At 49.7% G+C, this 18,019-nt stretch overlaps 1 protein-coding gene across 1 annotated transcript in view; it reads left to right on the forward strand.

Annotated features, from left to right (window-relative positions):
* The first annotated feature begins 718 nt into the window (after nt 1-718).
* Nucleotides 719-18,019, forward strand: part of MARCHF9 (membrane associated ring-CH-type finger 9) — a 49,369-nt gene continuing 32,068 nt past the window's right edge. Inside the window, exon 1 of the mRNA XM_084836840.1 lies at nt 719-2,284. Within this exon, the coding sequence (XP_084692966.1) occupies nt 1,895-2,284 (390 nt within the window). The 5' untranslated portion in view covers nt 719-1,894. The remainder of the gene's footprint in view (nt 2,285-18,019) is intronic.

The following is an 18,019-nucleotide window of genomic DNA, read 5'->3' on the forward strand; positions in this document are numbered from 1 at the left end:
AAAAGCCCTGTCTCTGGGTCAGGGCACAAATATTCCGAGTCTCCTTCATGCCAAAGGAGAGAGAGAGAGAGAGAGAGAGAGCCATGTCAGTGATGTCTGGCGGGATTTTCTGGGGGCTGCAATATTCCAAAGGGTAATGGTCAAATTCTTGAATTTCCCAAGTACTGAAATTCGATTTTTTCAAAAGCAGTCTGGCCAAATGAAACTGCAATCTGATCCAGCAAGACAGTTTTTTAAAAATGGCTTCTCTCCCCCCCCCCCCCCGGTCTCTATCTAGGAATCTCTCAGATGTGTCTGGCCGGGGGGAAAGGGGAGGAGGATGCTTGCCAGGGCACTTTTCACATTTCCCGGGGACTCTTTTTCTCCCCCCTCCACGTGGCTGAGGTCGGCCGACAGCGGAGTGGCGCAGCGGTTACGCACCTGCCCCTCGGTTTTCGCCCGCCGCCGGCCCGCCTCCGAGTCCCCCAGCCCCTCCCCAAACACAGAGCCAGGCATCCACCCGCTTCGCGTTCCCGCTCCTCTCCTCCCGAAATGTTTTATTTAACATGCTGTACCGGAAGGAGAAGCCATATTCCCTCTCCCCAGCCCTGAGACGCCGCCGCTGCCACCCAGGCTGCAGGGCGGCCCAGCCCCCGGCGCGCGGGGGTGGCCAGAGGAGGAGCGCGCGGGAGGGTGCGTAGGGGGGCGCCGGCCACCCCGTGCGGTGTGGGGCGCCCTGGGACAAAGCCCTGTTGCGTGCCGGGGCCGGCTGCATAAAGAGCCGAGCGGACGAGGGGCCGCAGCGGCAGCGGCGGCGCGATCGACCCCCCCGCCCGACACACGCGCGCAGTCCCCGATCAAGGCAGGCGGGGTTGGACCCGCCCGCGGGACTCGACCGCCTGAGCGAGCGGAGATGCGGCTTCCCCAGGCTCGGCGGCGCGGCTGCGGGAGGGAGCGGACATGCCCGTAGCTCTGCAGACAAAAGAGCCGCCTGCGATTGCAGCTGCCCAGCCAGACCCCCGAGGGGAGGCGGCGGCGCCGGAGGAGGAGGAGACGGGCCCTGGTGCCGCCGCGGGCGCTGCAGGTCCTGGACGCTCGTAGCCGCCACCCCCGGGCTTCTTTGTGGCCGGCAGGAGGGGGGGAAGACCGGGCAGAAGAGGCGCAGCCCGCTTTTGCAGCGCGGCGCCGGGCTCCTCCGCCCTCTCCCTCCGCGCGGGCGATCGCAGGCCCCGGCCGCCGGAAAAGCTCTCCTCCCCGCTGCTCCCTGCGCCCCCGGCTGATCGCAATGGCCCGAGGCGGAGATCGGGACGCGGACTCTCCGCGGCGGCGCCAGGAGGGACCCGCGCAACGCGCCGCGTCCTAGGGGAGAGCCACCGCACGCAGGGCGGGAGGGAGGTGAGCGCGCCGCTCCCGCCGCCGCCGCGCTCCCCGCTGCAGCCGCACCTGAGCCTCTGATCAGGTCCGCCGAGCGGCACCCCCTAATCGCCACCCTCGGACCGCTGGCTGTGTGACCCCGACCTCTCCCGTTAACCCCTTGCTGTCGCCTGTCTATACCGGCCCCCTCCCACTCCAAAGGGCCTGGATTTTCGCCATTCCGTTCCTGCACCCCTTCATCTCTTGCACCCCCCACCACACACACCTGTAAACACGCCGCCTTTCTTCCTTTCACCGCCGACTTTTCTTCCACCTTCACGGTTCGAAATGTGGGTCCCGGATCTGGCGCCCCGCGCGCCCCTCTGCGGCCCCCAGCGCTCCCCCTTGCGGCTCCCCTCCTCCCCGTCCCCCGATGCGGGCCAGGGGCACAGCTAAGCGCCCTGGCCCCCCTGCCCCACCTCTTCGCTCCCCCCCCACACCGAAAGCTAAACGCTGCCGTCGTTATCGCCGCCGCTGCTACTGCCGCCGCCCGGGGAGGTAAATGATGTTCAAGTACCGGATCCGCATGTTCTTCAACGAGCTGAAGCTGTTGGTGTTGATGCGGCGGGGCCGCCCGGAGCCCGAGCCTGGAGCCGGGGGCAGCCGGGGGGCGCTCGGAGGCAGCGGCTGCGGATGGCCCCCCTTCGCCGATTGCTCGGCCCGGCAGGACGATGAGGCTGAATATTACGGCGGGGGAGGCGCCGAGACCCGGCCCCGGAGCCTGGCCCTGGAAGAGAAGGACCCCCGACCTCAGCCCCCCGGGCACCAGCCAGGGCAGCAGCCCGGAGCGGCCGGGGCGGGAGGAGCTTTGGACTCGGTGTCGCTCAGCAGCAGCTTGGACAGTGGCATGAGGACCCCGCAGTGCCGGATTTGCTTCCAGGGACCCGAGCAGGTCAGTAGGCAGAAGCGCTGGGCAGGTGCGGGGGAAGGGTGGGTGGCAGTCGGGGATCTGGAGCAAGGCGCGCCGAGGGGCTTGGGGTGTGGCTGGACATCAGGGGAGAACCTCCTGCACCTGGTGGCCCCATGGTCAAGTGGTAACAACTGTTCAGGCATATGTGTGGCCGTGGGGCGCCACATTATCTGGGTGCCAGGGGAGGACAGGCTGGATGTCATTTGGCTGCCAAAGACTAGACTGTGTTGCCTCCTTGTCACTTAGCTGGGCTTATGGTTTCTGAGGCTCTGGGTATAAGGGGAGGTGGGAATTGAGGCTAAGGTGTGGCAGGGGTGTTGGATGTCAGCACAGCCAAGTAGCAGTGAAGTTACCAAGGTGTGGACCAGGCATTCAGCTTATAAACTGGTGGTCAAGACTGCAGGTGATTTGGGTGTAGGAGTGGTTGAGCCCAGGGAGGAGGATATTGCTGTTGGCAACATGCGTTGTATCCAGTATTAGTCCTACTTGGAATAGACCCATTGAAATGAATGGACTTAAATTAGACTAACGCTGGATACAACCCTATGCCTGGGTGTTCCGGAGGACCGTGGCTAGGTGTTGCTGAAGGTGCCAAGGGGTGGGCCTGGCCATCTACTTGCAACTTATCTGCCAGGATGTTCAGGGCTCTGGCCAGGAGAAAGTGTTGTGTGTGTGTGTGTGTGTGAGAGAGAGAGAGAGAGATTGGGCATCAGATGGTGCCTTATCTCACCTGGTAGCATGACCAAGGTGAGGCCCAAGACATCTCCTTGTAACTCAGTTTGCAAGATTCTAGGTGATTTTAGAGACAGACAGGGGCATAAACTGGGTGATGTGTGCCAAGATGTGTCCCAAACGGTTTGGAGTGTGCCATGGGGTGGGGTAGGATTGATGGTGCTATTGTAACATTGGCCAGAGAGACAATTTGTCTGGTGGCATTGCATCCTCTTAGGAAATGCTGTATACCCAGGTGATGAGGGTTCTTAACTGCTTGGGCACAGGATCTGTGTGTGTGGGGAACCTGGATACATGTAGAAGCTTCACCCTTTCCTGCCCTGCGCCCCAAGTCCCAGACATGTGTCTGCTTCCTCCATTCTCTTTTCAAGGGAAACAAATCTCGATGATAGAGCATTCCGTGGGAGTTGAGGAGGGACTAGATTATTTTGGTAGTGGGGATGCGGATGGCCTGTACATCCCCATGAGCGTACACCTACTTAGCAGACTACAGGAAAATGCCACCTGTGGAGATGGGTTGCATTGGCATTTGGGGAAGCGGAGGGGACTTTGAGTTTGTAAACAAGGCCTCTGTTTACATGAGCCATAGGATATGCTATTTGAGATGCTTGAAAAGATTGCCTCTCTGAGCAGGTAGGACCAGAGCTTGAGGCTACAATTTTAAATCCACTTCCCTGGGAGTAAGCCCCATTAAGTGCAGCAGGATATACTTCTTAGTAAACATGCATAGGATTGCACTGTGCATCTTTTTGCTTGCATGGAGCATGGACCTTTTATTGTGTCTTCTTTGCTTATGCTGAAGGGATGTCTCCAGGAATTTGTCCTCCCTCCTCCCCCAAGCAGCTGCCTTTGGGAGCTCAGAGTGATGGGGCTTTATGCTGTAAGATAAAGAAGGAGACTTAGCCTTCGAATAGTGCAAAGGAGAGTGGGGGTAGGGGTGCTAAAAAGACAAGACTGTAATTAGCTGCTGGAACAGCAGGATGGAGAATGTGGGGTTCCGGCAGACAAGAAGCGGCAGGGTGCTTATAGAAGCAGAACCTGGCAAAGGGCCCCTCCGAGTTGTATGTCAGTGGGAGGAAGACCACCCCTCCAGGAGTAGTCTGGTTGGCTCTGAGAAATGCTACCTATTGATCTCCGTTCCCACTTCTTACAGCAAAGTGGTGTTTTCCTGCAATCACCAGGCTCTTTCAGACATTCAGCAAGGGTCACCAATTGCCTGGGCTGAAGCTTCGAAATGCTCAAGCAAGGCATGGTTTGCAAAGGGACCAATTGTGCCTGCTTCTGCCCTCCCCACGCCCCCCTCCCTGTGCCTGAGATACCATAGCATAGACAATGGGCGTGTCTTCCTTAGGGTCCCTGTGTCCTCGTTAAAGGAGCTAGAATCTATGAAGCTGATACAGCTCAGAGCATTTTTGGCAGATAAAAGGAAGGTGGGCATTGTTCACCTTTGAAATCCTTAGGGGCTTCTGGATGTGCGAGGCAATACCCTATCCTCATGCTGGGCTGCCTTATCCTTCCCTCATGGGGACTCATTTAAATAAAGACAGACACTGGAGTGGAGATTAATTTTGTGTGTGTGTGTGTTGGAATCCGTAATTAATCATGTTCTTCGAGATCAGGCAGCCACAGTGTTTAATACTGGACAATTCCCCATGCAGGTTGCCTAGGACAAGGAAGGTGTATTCAGAATGTGTCTTGACTGCTTTGTCTGGAGAAGTCTGGGGAATTTGCGTTTTGAATTCTTAGTGCCAGAACTGGAGGTTAAAGTCCTTTTGGGAAGAAAAAGTAAAGCGAAGGGAGTGACTTCATGCACAATATCCTATAAGGAGATAATAGCCATGTTGGGGGAAACGTCATGTGTGAAGTCGCCTGAGAAATACACAAAACATGGCAACAGTGGAGATTATACCAGGGGAAGGTGAACTCTTTAGGCAAAAGGAGTAAAAAAAAGAAAGTAGTTATGGAGCCAGACAAAACTGCACTCTTTTTATCTCAGTTAATCTAGAACAACCATCACCCTGATTCCAAACTCGTGATTGCTAACGTAGAAGAGAATTGCAGTCCATTATGAGCAGTCATGGCAAGGGTTGATTTAGGAGTATGTAGGAACAAAGGCCCCTTCTGGGTTTGAGTATTTGTCCATCTAGTCCTGTGTTGCCTATTCTGATTGGCTGCGGCTCTCCAGGGTCTCTGGCAGAGACAAGTCTTCCCCCATCCCCTGCTACCTGATCCTGTTAAGTAGAGAAACCAGGGATTGAATTGGGGACCTTCTTTCTGCATGCAAAGCGGGTGCTCTGCCAATTAGCAATGGCCCTTCCCCAATAGGGTGGCTGAAGTGTGTTAAGAAGTTACTAAGCTGTGTTTAGTGATGTGTGTGTTCAAGAGAGAAGAGATGAAGCCCAGCAAGTGAACGGCTTGATGCTGTGTGCTGGAGAGAGGCAGCTGAATCTCCTTTATGTGGGATGTCTGTTTACACTTTGCAGCTGAGATGAAGAATCAGGGATTCTTCCTGGGGTGTTGGTGGGTGGCGCTGCATGCAGAAAACCATTGTTCAGATCCCGCACCTTGCACACCTGTGCCATACCAGGGTCTACTTTGACGAAGAGAGTCTATTGAAGGGGTCCCCAACCTTTCTGGACCCATGGGCACATTTTGCAGTTTGAGAAACTGCTGTGGGCACCATCACAAAATGGCTCCCATGGAGGATGTGAGTAATCACATAATGGCTGCTGTGGGGGCCTCCCTAGTCAAAAGTGAGCTAAAGGGGGGGGAGAGAAGGAGGAAGGCTGCGGGGGGAGAAACAGCAAGTTAAAGAGGTGGGGAGAGAAATAGAAGCTAGAGGCTGGAAGGGAGGGGAGACAGCAAAGTACAGGGGTAGAGAAAGAGCAAGGCTAGAGGCTAGGAGGGGGAGAAACAGTGAGCTAAAGAGGAGGGGGAAATAGTGAGGCTAGGGGCTGGAAGGGAAGGGGAAACAGCAAGGCAAAGGGGAAGAGGGGAGAGAAAGAGCAAGGCTAGAGGCTAGGAAGGGACAGAAAGACTTGCCCTAACATTTTCCAAGGTTGTTCTTAAAGCAATTTTTCTAAAAAGGGGCAGGGATGGGAGAGCTTTGTGGATGCAGTTGGAGGTATCCACGTGGGCCATGGCACCCAAGGGGAACCACGTTGGGGACCCCTGGTCTGTTGTGCAGAAGATGCATTGACTTAATATGCCATCAGCATATTGAGTGAATGGAAACTATGGAAAGCCAGATGACTGTGCTGGTGTGTTTGTAGGGTGTGGTTGGTTTTATGTTTCTGTGCTTATATACGCTTGTGAAAAAGTACCCAGATTTTTTTCAAATTGAAGGTAAATGAACAAATAGGTGTGTACGTATGACTCTGTGTGCATATTGTTCATACACATAGCGCTAAGTGAGCTTGTGCAAACATTTGCTTATGTTTGGAACTTTCTATCTATCCACAGGTTCCAAAAGGATGTTCATAAGGCTTTCATGCACCAAGGCATACATTTTCCTTTGTGTGCCCATTTGTGTGTGTCTAGATTTGGGAAATGTTTGAGTACTTGCACATCTGTATTTGTACTCATACAGATGCGTGCAAGTTTATATGCACACACGTACTATGCTCGTGGATGTGTGCGTGTTTATATGCGCATATGTACTGTGCTCATGTGGATGCATGCATGCTTATATGCAGACATGTACCGTGATCATGTGGAGACATATGTATTTATATGCACACATGTACTGTAGTGGTGGCTGTCACTTCATGCTTGCTTCTCTGTGTGTTGCACATTCACTCAAGCTGGTGCATATACATGTCTATATGTGTGTGTGTGCAGTTGAATTCACATTCGCACGCATATGTGTGCGTGTGTGTCCATTCCTATGTGTTACTTATGTAAAAATAGCCCTAACCTGGGGGAAGGGTGGAGAGTGTAGATGTGGTTTCTGATGAGTGTGTGTGTATACTATCAATCGACTTTTGTGTGTGTATCTCTGTGCGTGCTCATTCGCTCATACTTCCATGTCGCCATTTATTAGTATGAATATGCACTTATTGCGAACAAACTGTGAGTTGATACTCCCTTGCTCTTGGTCTGCGGTGACCTGGATGTCATCTCTGTGGCTTAATTTGAGACAGGATTAGCCCCTAGACCTATTAACAATGCTAAATCTATTACATGGGAAGTAATGATACAGGGTCAGTTCAAGACATTTTGGTGCATGAACTGGATAGGCACCAAGTGGCACCTTCTGCCTAACCCCTGTACACACATGTACACAAAGTAACAAGGAGTAGAATCAGTTGAAGGGGAGCTACACAAGGGAACAGTAGCACTCTTTTGCAGATCCCCTTCATTTCAATGGGGGTTGTGCAGGAGAACGTCCCTGATGGATTGTGCTACAGAGGTCAGAACGATCTGTCTCTAATTCTGTTACAGCCCAATCCTAATTATCTTTACAGCATAGAAAGTCCCAGGGTTCAGTTGGGCTTACTCCCCAGTAAGCATGGACAGGCTTGCACTGAAGTGGTCTTGCACGGTAGAGTTCATCGGTGTTGTTTTTATTTCACATATTACGTTATTTAGATGCACACCTAAATGTATAAAGTGTGAATGCAACAAACAGGTGTTTTGCAAACACACACACACGCGCACGCACAAAGACACACACACACACAGAGCCAGGCTTGTGAGGGAGCTGTGATTGGCTGCAGGCTCCCTGTCGAAGACACACTGAGCGGTGAACCTGGGTTTGCCTCTGCATAATGTGCAAACCATCACTCCCGCTTAGCAGTGAGGCTAAATGAAAGGGGGATGGGCCTGCCCTGAGCTCTAGGATTGACTGTGATTGGTTCAGGACAGGAGTTTGCAATAGGGGAGGCCTGCTGGCGTCATGGGAGGGCCAGAAGAGGGAGCGTATTGTGAGTAGCAAGTGGCAGGAGTGTTACAAATGGTTTGGAAGTTGATGTTTCTGAACAAACACCTTGTTCGCTGCACAGCTCAAAAGATGCGGCCTGAGGATGCTGAGGCCCTAGTTAGCTGGCTTGGACAGCAAAATAGATGGATTTGTTTTATATGGCAGCTACTTTTTTAGGATTATTATTATTATCGAATTAGGGACAGCTTAGAGACACATGGTGCATATTAGCACCCAGTACAGTTTAGGGGGGAGACCATCGCTCAGCATATCTCAGCTTCAGTCTTTGGCATTTCTAGTTAAAAGGGCCAAGTGGCAGTTGATGGGAAAGACCCCTCTTAGCCTGAGACCCTGGGGAGAGCCTTTGCCAGTCAGAGGAGACAATCCCCACACAACCTATTCCCAAAGAAATCACCCATCCCCTGCAAAGAAATAATTTATCCCCTACAGCCCTGCCTGCAAAGAAATCACTCATCCCCTGCACACCTCTCCTGCAAAGAAATCACCCATCCTTTGCACACTTGTGCCTACATTCGCACCAACCGTCTGTTTCCCCTTTCTGTCCAAGTTCTTCTTACTGATGGTGGAAATCTTTGTTTTTATTTTTATTTATTATTTTATTTATTATTGCATTTATATCCCGCTTTTTTTCCTCTTGCAAGGAACCCAAGGCGGCTTACATTATCCTCCTCCTCTCCATTGTATCCTCACAACAACAACCCTGTGAGGTAGGTTGGGCTGAGAGTCTGTGACTGGCCCAAAGTCACCCAGTGAGCTTCCATGGCCAAGTGGGGACTAGAACCCGGATCTCCCGGCTCCCAGTCTGTCACTCTCACCACTACAGCCTTCCCCAACTTGGGGCCCTCCAGATGTTTTTGCCTACAACTTGCATCAGCACTAGCCAGTGTGGCCATTGGAGCCACGGGCCACGCTGGCTGGGAATGATGGGGGCTGTAGGTCCAACACATCTGGATGGCATCCAGTTGGGGAAGGGTGCCACAGACGCAGGAATTGTGGCCCAAATGCTTGTGGCCATATGGGTTTTTGTTTGTGGGTTCTTGTTTTCCCCCAGTCACCAGAGCACTAGCAAAGGCCAGGCTTCCTCTGGTGTGGCTGTTGAGACCTTTCCAGTGGCCAGTGCTTTTCAGAGGTATTGGGATCAGGCAGGCTGCTAGTTTGGGGTCTGTCTGCCGCAGCCTTAAAACACCTTGGTTTGCCCAGTCGTTTCTCTGGCCGCTAGCGTTGTCAGCTCCCCATGGTTATTTTAATGAGATTTTATTCGCTTATCACTATTGTTTTAATGATTGGTTGTATTGTCTTTTATCATGGTTTCATCTTGTAAACTACTTTGGAGGGCTGGGTGTTTTTTCTCATCAGAAGTGGTATAGAAATACTCTGAAATAAAATAAATTTAAAAATAAAGAGGCGCAGGGCTCCTGAGGTATGAGTTAGGCACAATGTGGAGTCCAGGTTTCTGAGGGCCCTTGAGCAAGACACCCTCAATGGCCCCCTCCCTCAGCGAGTCTCCCTTCTCACCACCATTCTCACCGGCTGCTCTTGCCGCTCCTCCACTTTCTCAGCATTGCTCCCATGTGCTGGCTTGACAGGCAGAGAGCCAGGGAGCAAGGAAGCCGTGGTGTCTCCTGCTCCTCCTTCTCATCACCATCGTTGTCTGGGACAGAGCGAGAGGCAGGTGAGCAAGCGGGCTGCAATGGTGAAGAGGGGGAGCAACTCCATGGGGCTCTGGTGAGTGGGCCCCCAGCGAGTGCCCAACCATTCCTGTCCTTGATGCTGGCTCTGGTTAGGCACATCAGGGCTCTGCATGCCTCAAAATACTTATTGCGGCTCTGTGGTGCACCATCATTTTTAGTGCACTTTCAGTGTTCTCACTCAGAGTCTCTGATAGGGAAGAAGAGGAACCCTTTCCCGGCCTCCTCAGCCATTGCTCTTCAGAGTGTAGACTGCTTGGAGTTTCACTGCTTGTGTGTCCCGCTGAAAGTGTCTTGAACCACTGTTGGAGACATTTCCGGTCTGAAATGGGGCTCAAACCCTTGAACCTTTGGGGCTTGCCCGAAGCCAGCACCCATCCTCCCTCCCACCAGAGAATCCAGGTGGGGAAGGGCACCTGCCAATGGAGAGAGTGCTAGGAATGGGCAGAGCTATGTGCCTCCTTTCATAAGCTCCATCTTTGGCACCTGGAAGGAACGAGGAGAACATACCTTCATTTATTTATGACAAACATTTCTATCCTGCCATTCTAGAATCACAGAGATGGAAGGGGCCTTGCAGATCATCTTGTCCAACCCCCTGGCCAGTGCTGGATGCAACTACAGCAGCCTCCCCCAACCTGGTGCCTTGCAGATGTGTTGGATTACAACTCCCAGCACCCCAGCCAACATGGTCATGCTGGCTGGGGATGATTGGCATTGTAGTCCAAGTCCTGGCAGGCGCCCTGTTGGGTGAACTATAGCATCCCTGGCAGAGGGCCATCCAGCCTCTCCTTAAATACCTCCAGCAAAGGAGAACCCACCACTTCCCAAATCCACCTGTTCCATAGTTGAACGGCTCTTGCCATTAGGAAGTTCCTGCTAATGTTCAGCCAAAAGCGACTTCTCTGCAATTCTACATTGTTCTAAAAATGATAGAAATGCAGTTAAAACTAAAATACCACATATATTTTTTTTTTAAATATTGGGCTGGTAGAATAAATTGGCTATTAATATCTTGGCTGTTTTGTCAACTCTGAATATATTTTGATTTATTGTCTTTTTCTCTTTTTTAACCAAAGTTCATTAGCCATCTTGGGAGTGTGTGTCTGTCCTTAAAAAAAAAAAAAAAGACAGAAAGGTAGGATTTAAAGGTTTTTAAAAAAATCAATCAATATAAATATAAAGAAAATGTGGAATATCAGAGAGACTGAGGCTGCTGTCAGAGTTTGCATAATTATTTCTTTGTTCGCTGAGATTTCTACCAGACCCTGTTGGCAGCCATGATTTCTTTAACTCAGTCTTGGTCGGCAGCAGAACCTGGTGAGATAGGAAATCCCTTGCCTCCATTTTCCAGACGGAGTTTGAGAGATAGTGACTTGCTCAAGGCTGATAAGGGATCTTGTCTGAAGCTAGAGCTAGAACCGGGAACCTTTGTATTGCTGCCCCATGTGGTGAACCACCCAGACTGCATATGGGAGAGTTCTCTGAGCAGTGAAGTATTACTAGGCTCTGGCATGACGCTGCCTATCCAAGCCTGCCATTGGCTCCTCTTGACCTGAAAGGACTATAAGGAGTTCTAGGTCAACCCACAGCAACACCAGACTCCACTGTGCCCTACCTGGTTGCAAGACCTAATTCTTGACTCTTGTGGGGCCTTGCACAGTTCCTACTGAGCAGCGACAGATTTGAACCCAGGTCTCCCAGGCTGACATCGAACAAAGCGGCGTCTTCAAACTCACATTCAAAAGAAGGATAAAGTCTGGCCAGGACAGGTGCAGAGGAGAGCAACTAGAATGGTTAGAGGAATGATCAATTTATCTCAGAAGGAGAGATTAAATGAGGATGTTGTGTCTGAGAGAAGACACAAGTGCATCTATCAGAAAGGTTAAGACGGTCAAGGAAGAGTTGTTTAGATTAAAGAAAGCTGTGAATACAAGATACATTGAGGACAAAATGGACAGCAAATAAATTTAAATCCCCAATTCAGCACAAAACTAGGCCTATGAACAAACCTGAGCATGGCCTAAAGGTGGGAAATCAGAACTATAAAACCCTGCAAAGAATCATGGCTGCAGAGGACCTAATTGGTTCGGTTTATTTCTTCGTTACACTTGTGTTCTGCACTCCAAAAAGCCCAACATGGCTTATAAGTGGTTTCCAGGTGCTCTCCTTTCTAGGCAATGCTTAGAGACAGACCTGCTTAGCTTCTCATATGCCCATAAGAAGGTAAGAACATAAGGAGAGCCATGCTGGATCAGACCAACGTTCCACCTAGTCCAGTATTCTGTTCACACAGAAGCCAACCAGCTTCCTGTGGGAAACCCACAAGTAGGACATGAGTGCAATAGCACCCTCCTGGTCATGTTCCCCAGCAACTGGTGTACATGGGCATAGTGCCTCTGATATTGGAGGTGGCATATAGCCATCAGGACTAGTAGCCTTTGATAGCCTTATCTTCCATACGTGCTGGGTGAAGAAGTGCTTCCTTTTATCTGTCCTGACTCTCCCACCAATCAGCTTCATGGGATGACTCCAGGTTCTAGTATTATGAGCAAGGGAGAAAAATGTCTCCCTATCCACTTTCTTCACACCATGCATAATTTTGTACACCTCGATGATGTCCCCCCTTACTCACTTTATCTCTAAGCTGAACAGTCCCAGACATTTTAACCTTTCCTCATAGGGGAGTTGCTCCAGCCCCTTGATCATTTTACTTGCACCTTTTCCAACCCTACAATATCCCTTTTTAGGTACAGTGACCAGAACTGTACACTGTGCTCCAGACCAGGCCCATCAGACCATTTGCTGAATGCAGAGTCTTAAGGCATAACTGTGTACATGACTGATACGTTGTGCTTCCTGTTCTAGAGCTCTTTTATGGCCCATTGGGTCAAGGACCCAAGGGTTCCCCCACCCAAAGGTATGGTCCCTGTCACCCGCGCCCTCTGGAGGCATTGGGGAAGCACTGTGCTAAGGTGTGTAGTGGTTAGAGCTGCCTTCCTCAACTTGGTGCCCTCCAGATGTTTTGGACGTCAACTTCCATCAGCCCCAGCCAGCATGGCTAGTGGTCAAGGATGCTGGGAGTTGTGCTCCAAAACACCATGAGGGCACCAGGTTGGGGAAGGCTGGATTAGAGCATTGGGCTAGAACTGGGGAGACTCAGATTCAGATCCCTACTCAGCCATGAAGCTCACTGAGTGACCTGAAGCCACTCTCCATCTCTTAGCTTAATCTGCTATGAGGAACAGTTGAAAGGGCTGTGTATGTTTGACCTGGAGGAGAAGAGAAAAGAGAAAGAGGAGACTTGATAGCAGTTTTCAAATATCTGAAAGGTTGTAATGCAGAAGACAGAGCAGACTTTTTTCTCTTGCTTCAGAAGGTGGGGCTAGAACCAGTTGGGTGGAAATTGCAGGGAAGCAGATTTCGGCTAAACATTTGGAGAGCCTTCGGAACAGTAAGAGCTGTTTGACAGTGGTGGGTTCTCCTGTGCTGGAGATAGTTAAGCAGAAGTTGGGATGGCCATTTGCTACGGTTGTTGTAGCTACTACATGATCTTCAAGGTCCCTTCCAACCCTATGATTCTACCTCGCAGGGTTATTGTGATGATAGAGTGGGCAGGAGCAGAACCCCGTACAACACCCTGAGCTCCTTAGTTATTTTGCATTTATTTCAAATATTTCTCTCTTCTTTTAGCCATAAGCTCCCACTCCTAGGCCTTAATACAGGATCACTATCAATAACAATAAAACAGCAATCTAAAGGAGACCATAAGAGCCAGCTGACAAAAGTAGTCAAACAACAGAGAGTAAAAGCAATCATCCAAAATCAAAGGCACAGTCCTAAAAGCCAGAGAGGTAGGAGCTGATTGAACCTCCCTAGGGTGGTAGTTCCAGAATATCAGTGCTGCCACTTAAAAGGCCCTGCTCTGCATCCTAGCCAGCTAAACCTCAAAAGGTGATGGGACGTGAAGCAAGGCTTCAGCTGCTGATCACAGTTGGCAGGCAGGTTCATTGCAGGTCCTTCAGGTATCATGGTCCCAAACAGTTGGAAATATGGGATGAAATGTAATAACAAAACGGAAACAAACAATGGAACATCCATGTACCAAAGCAGTATGCGCCTTTTCCAGTGAGTTTCCAGAGGTATTTGGTTGGCTGGTGTTGGAAATAGCATGTTGATAAGATGGATCTTGGTGTGACCCAGCAAGATAATTCTTGTGACTCCAGGAAGAACAGACAGTATGTTCAGGGTTAAGGAGGGTTTTCCCTCACTAAAATTTCCCTTGGGGATGGGGGAAACTCTGGATAGGGGACTGTTTGTGCCCTGAATGATCACCATATTAGGAGTCGAGAGGGAAGTGTCTTCCAGGTGAAATTAGCTAGAGACACTGGTTTTTGTTGTTGTTTTAGCTCTTCACCCTTTCCTTCTCTAACATATGGCTGAGCTCACTTGCTGGAATAAGCTAGAGTTATTTGCAAGAGAATAATTTGGAGTAGGATGCACTGGCTCTCTTCTTAGGTTACACTTGGTATGAATTGAGCTGAGGTATATCAAAATGGGGACATCCCTGCCCTGGTTAGCTTCAGCCCTCCAACTGCAATATGGCGGATAATAATATTGGCCTACCTGACAGAATTCTTGTATGAATTAATGAGATAAGGTATATGAAGCCCTTTTTAACTGTTGAAGTTCTATATCTGGAGTCCTCAATGTGATGCCCGTGGGCACCTCTCTTGGTGTCTGCCAGGCTCCCTGCCTCTCCTGAATTTATTTTATTTCTTAGGATATTTATTTATTTATTTAAACTTGGGAGGCTGGCACACTGCAAAGCGAAGGGCTGCCCTCCAGTGCCATCTTCATTTGGGTCCAAAAGAGTGTTTTTGTATTTTGGAGCTCAAATCCTACTTCTACCTTAGGTTCTTGGGCAAGTTACTTTCCCTTTAGTCTCACCACTTTGCCTTCTGGGAAATGGGTGTTTTGTGACTGACCATGCAGCCATTTTATGAATGGGCAAGCCCCCTCCAGCAGCCATTTTGCAAAAGTGCCCGTGACACACTCTCAATATTCCAAATTATTCTTACTCACTCAAAAAAATTGGAGACTCCTGCTCTATATAAATGCTAAGTCATCTCCTCCTTCTCCTTCCTCTTCCTCTTCAGGATTATCTTTGTGGGGCATGGTATTGGAGAATGAATGTTCCTGCATCCCTGAGAATAATGCCTTGAGGAATGGTTTCCTGACACCAGAATCACAGCTAGTGACTGAGCAGAAGGGCTTCCCATTACCAGCATACACTCGACTGTAATTCACTTCCTGAATCATCATCCCCATAGATGCCCGAGACTCTAGCTGAGCTTTGGAGGGCTGGATTTAATGTCACAAGCGCCCTTCCAATGTTTTCTTCTGTAGTGCTAAAGAGGCCTTGGGCCCATAGATCAGAAAAGTCTCTCTGACATGCAACACAAAGCCACGAAAGGCAAGATTCCTGGGTTCTGCTCTCAGTAGGGTCATGCTGGAATAGTGTTTTAGATTCTTGGGTGCCAGAATCACATTTCTTAGGTTCCTGGGCAACCAGAGTGCCAAGCAGTGATGGGTGGGAGGTGTTGGCAAACTTTCCACTGCTGCCATTTTGCAGAGCCAGTTAGACACAAAGCAACTTAATGCTTACAGATGTTTCTAGATGGTGGAAATTAGTGTATGGAATTGACTATGACAAGATGCAGTGATGCTGGCCATTGGTGAGATGACCATTTTTTGGTAAGAACAGACAAATTCCTGGAGCGTAGATCTATCAACAATTATTAGCCCTGTAGTTAAATGGAACTTGCTGTCACCCATGGTGTGGCCATGTGGGTGAGAGCAAGTTCCTACTTTACAGAGGACACATTTCTATTTCAAGGCTGGGCAGAAGGTAGATCTGGATCTACTGGTAGGTCTCCGGGCAATTTGCTGTAGGTCAGCAAGGATTTCCAACTTCCAAGTTTTTAACAATAGCAGTCACAAAATGACTAGGTTCGTACAACACACTAACCCACACTCAGTGGTTGAGTGTGGGTTGTTTGTTGAACGCGTTGCCTGAACCTAGGACATTGTTTGCAGGGTGGCTGGTTAACCATGCAGTGTGGCTTATTTTTCTCGAACAAGCCACCTTGAGAACCTGTAGTTTGTTGTTGGGTTGTTCAGGGTAGTTAACAAGCCACCCTGTGGAAAATATCCTGGGTTCAGACTACACACTAACCCACGATTCAACAAACAAGCCATGGTTCAACAACAACCGACACTCAGCCGCTGAGTGTGGGTTAGCATGTTGTGTGAATGGCCCCAATGACTCCCCCCCCCCCCAATTATACTGTTGAAATGCAAAATTGGAGTAACCAGAAGTGGATTTTTGGGTGGAAGAAGTATGAGCTGCTCCATTCAGTTCTGGGATTCAAAACAGAATTCCGGGCTTAGAATTCTTTGATTCTAAAGCCCTATTCAGGCATTCTGAACCTGAATAGGAGAAACGCACAACGAGAGGGAGCTCATCAGTGCTTAGGCCTACTCCATCACAACTGTTGCCCTCTATCTGTGGGGGGTGGCTGTCTGAAGAGGAGAGCCTCCATGGATAGAGGGGGCTCTCCTCTTCAGAAAGTTGCCCTCCAGAAGTAGAGGATGACAAATGCAATGAGGGAGAGGGGCAGGTCTAGCATGCTCCCTCTTGTCATGTGTTTGCCCTCTTCAAGTACAGAACACCTGAATGTCCCACAATGTTGATACCCCTGTGAGCAGTCAGATATGAAGTTCAGGGCTTTTATATATATATATATATATATATATATATATATATATATATATATATATATATATATGAGATAGGTAGATTATATAATGATAAGTTTTTCTTACCTTTTTAATTTTTATGCTCTCCACTGCACATTTCATTCCAACCAGTTGTTGAAACTTCCGATGGCTTTCGAGTTTTTGTTATTATTTTAATGCATGGTGGGCCTAAGCACTGATGAGATACTTAAACTTCTTTTGCTGCTGTTGAACTTGGGCCCTGATCTAGGCATTTTGGCCCAGCCTGCTACATGTGGAGCAGCTTTGTACCCAGTAGGGGCCTTTCCCTTCGCACGCTGGATTGCACAGGCTGCTGTCAGCAGAGCCTTTGCAGAGAGCAGAGTCCAGCGAAGGAATGAGTCATCGGGGAGGCACCATGCACACTGAAATGTCACTTTAATTGTAGGCTTATCTTGCCATACTAGCTTCAGGCAATGGGAGAGACATTCCGTGTCCCATGCAGAGTTTCCTGTTGCAGGCTTGGCTAACCAACTGGTAGGCAGGGCCTATATTGAGCCGGGGTTCGGGCCCAGTTCATATTCTTGATGCCACGACTCAATCTAGGAAAAAAGTGGATGCCTTTGAGCATGTGCAGAGTTCCTCGTAACCATCATCTGCATTTCTAGGATGAGGGGGTAAGTTGCTTGCTGACAGAGAATTAGAATTACAGCAGGCCATTACTGGGGCTCATCTGAGGAAATGGGGCCCTGTGCCAAACTCTCAGGCATCATTCCCCTTCTAATGGTTACAGGCAGCTTCGCACTAACGAGTGTTCTCATTCATAGAAATAAAAGTATCCAAATGTCAGTCCTGTAGCCTGTTACTGATCCTATTCCTCGCCCATATTCACAAGTAGAACAAAGAGTCTTGGTTAAAATCTCCCCTGCCCCCCAGTTTTAGAACCCAGATTCTTCCCAGATGATAATCTAAGAAAACAACTCCAAAGTCCTGCCTCTAAATTTCTGTCCCACAACCCCACTATCCCTACTTTAGATTATGCTTAAGGATTTCCTGAGGATAGTGATTGGATAACTTGCCTTAATGTCATGGGGGCAGGGCGGGCGTATGCGTCTTTAGCTGCCATTGGCTCAGCTGCTCTGATCTCAGAGAGGGTCAGGACAGGCAGTATGAGCTAAGAAAGGAGAGGTAGGGAAAGGAGGTAGCACCAGGCAAGAAAGGCAGTAGCTGCACAGTGGTGGGGTGCTGATAAACAGTGGTGTAGTGGAACCAGGGCTCACAAGGATGCAGCACTACCACTTCTTGATTAACAGGGTTGCTGATGTCATCTGCCACCCCTTGCAGACTTCTCTGTTCCCTCGGCTGTCATTCTCCCAGTAGCTGGGGGTGGGGGATGAATTTTCCCAGCAGCAATATATTGTTCCTCATTGAATGCAAAGTGTTTGGAGGTGGCTTGGTCTTGAATAAGTAATTAAAACCTAGTAGCTTAAAGACCTGCTCCTGGTGGAGACGAAAAGTGCTAGAACTGGCTTGTTGATATGGATCACCACAGTTGTCTGCAATTTTTGGTCTCTC

This window comes from Heloderma suspectum, chromosome 2 (assembly GCF_057233095.1).
Source record: "Heloderma suspectum isolate Gila_16-S chromosome 2, 16-S_ref, whole genome shotgun sequence".
Taxonomy (NCBI): Eukaryota; Metazoa; Chordata; class Lepidosauria; order Squamata; family Helodermatidae; genus Heloderma; species Heloderma suspectum.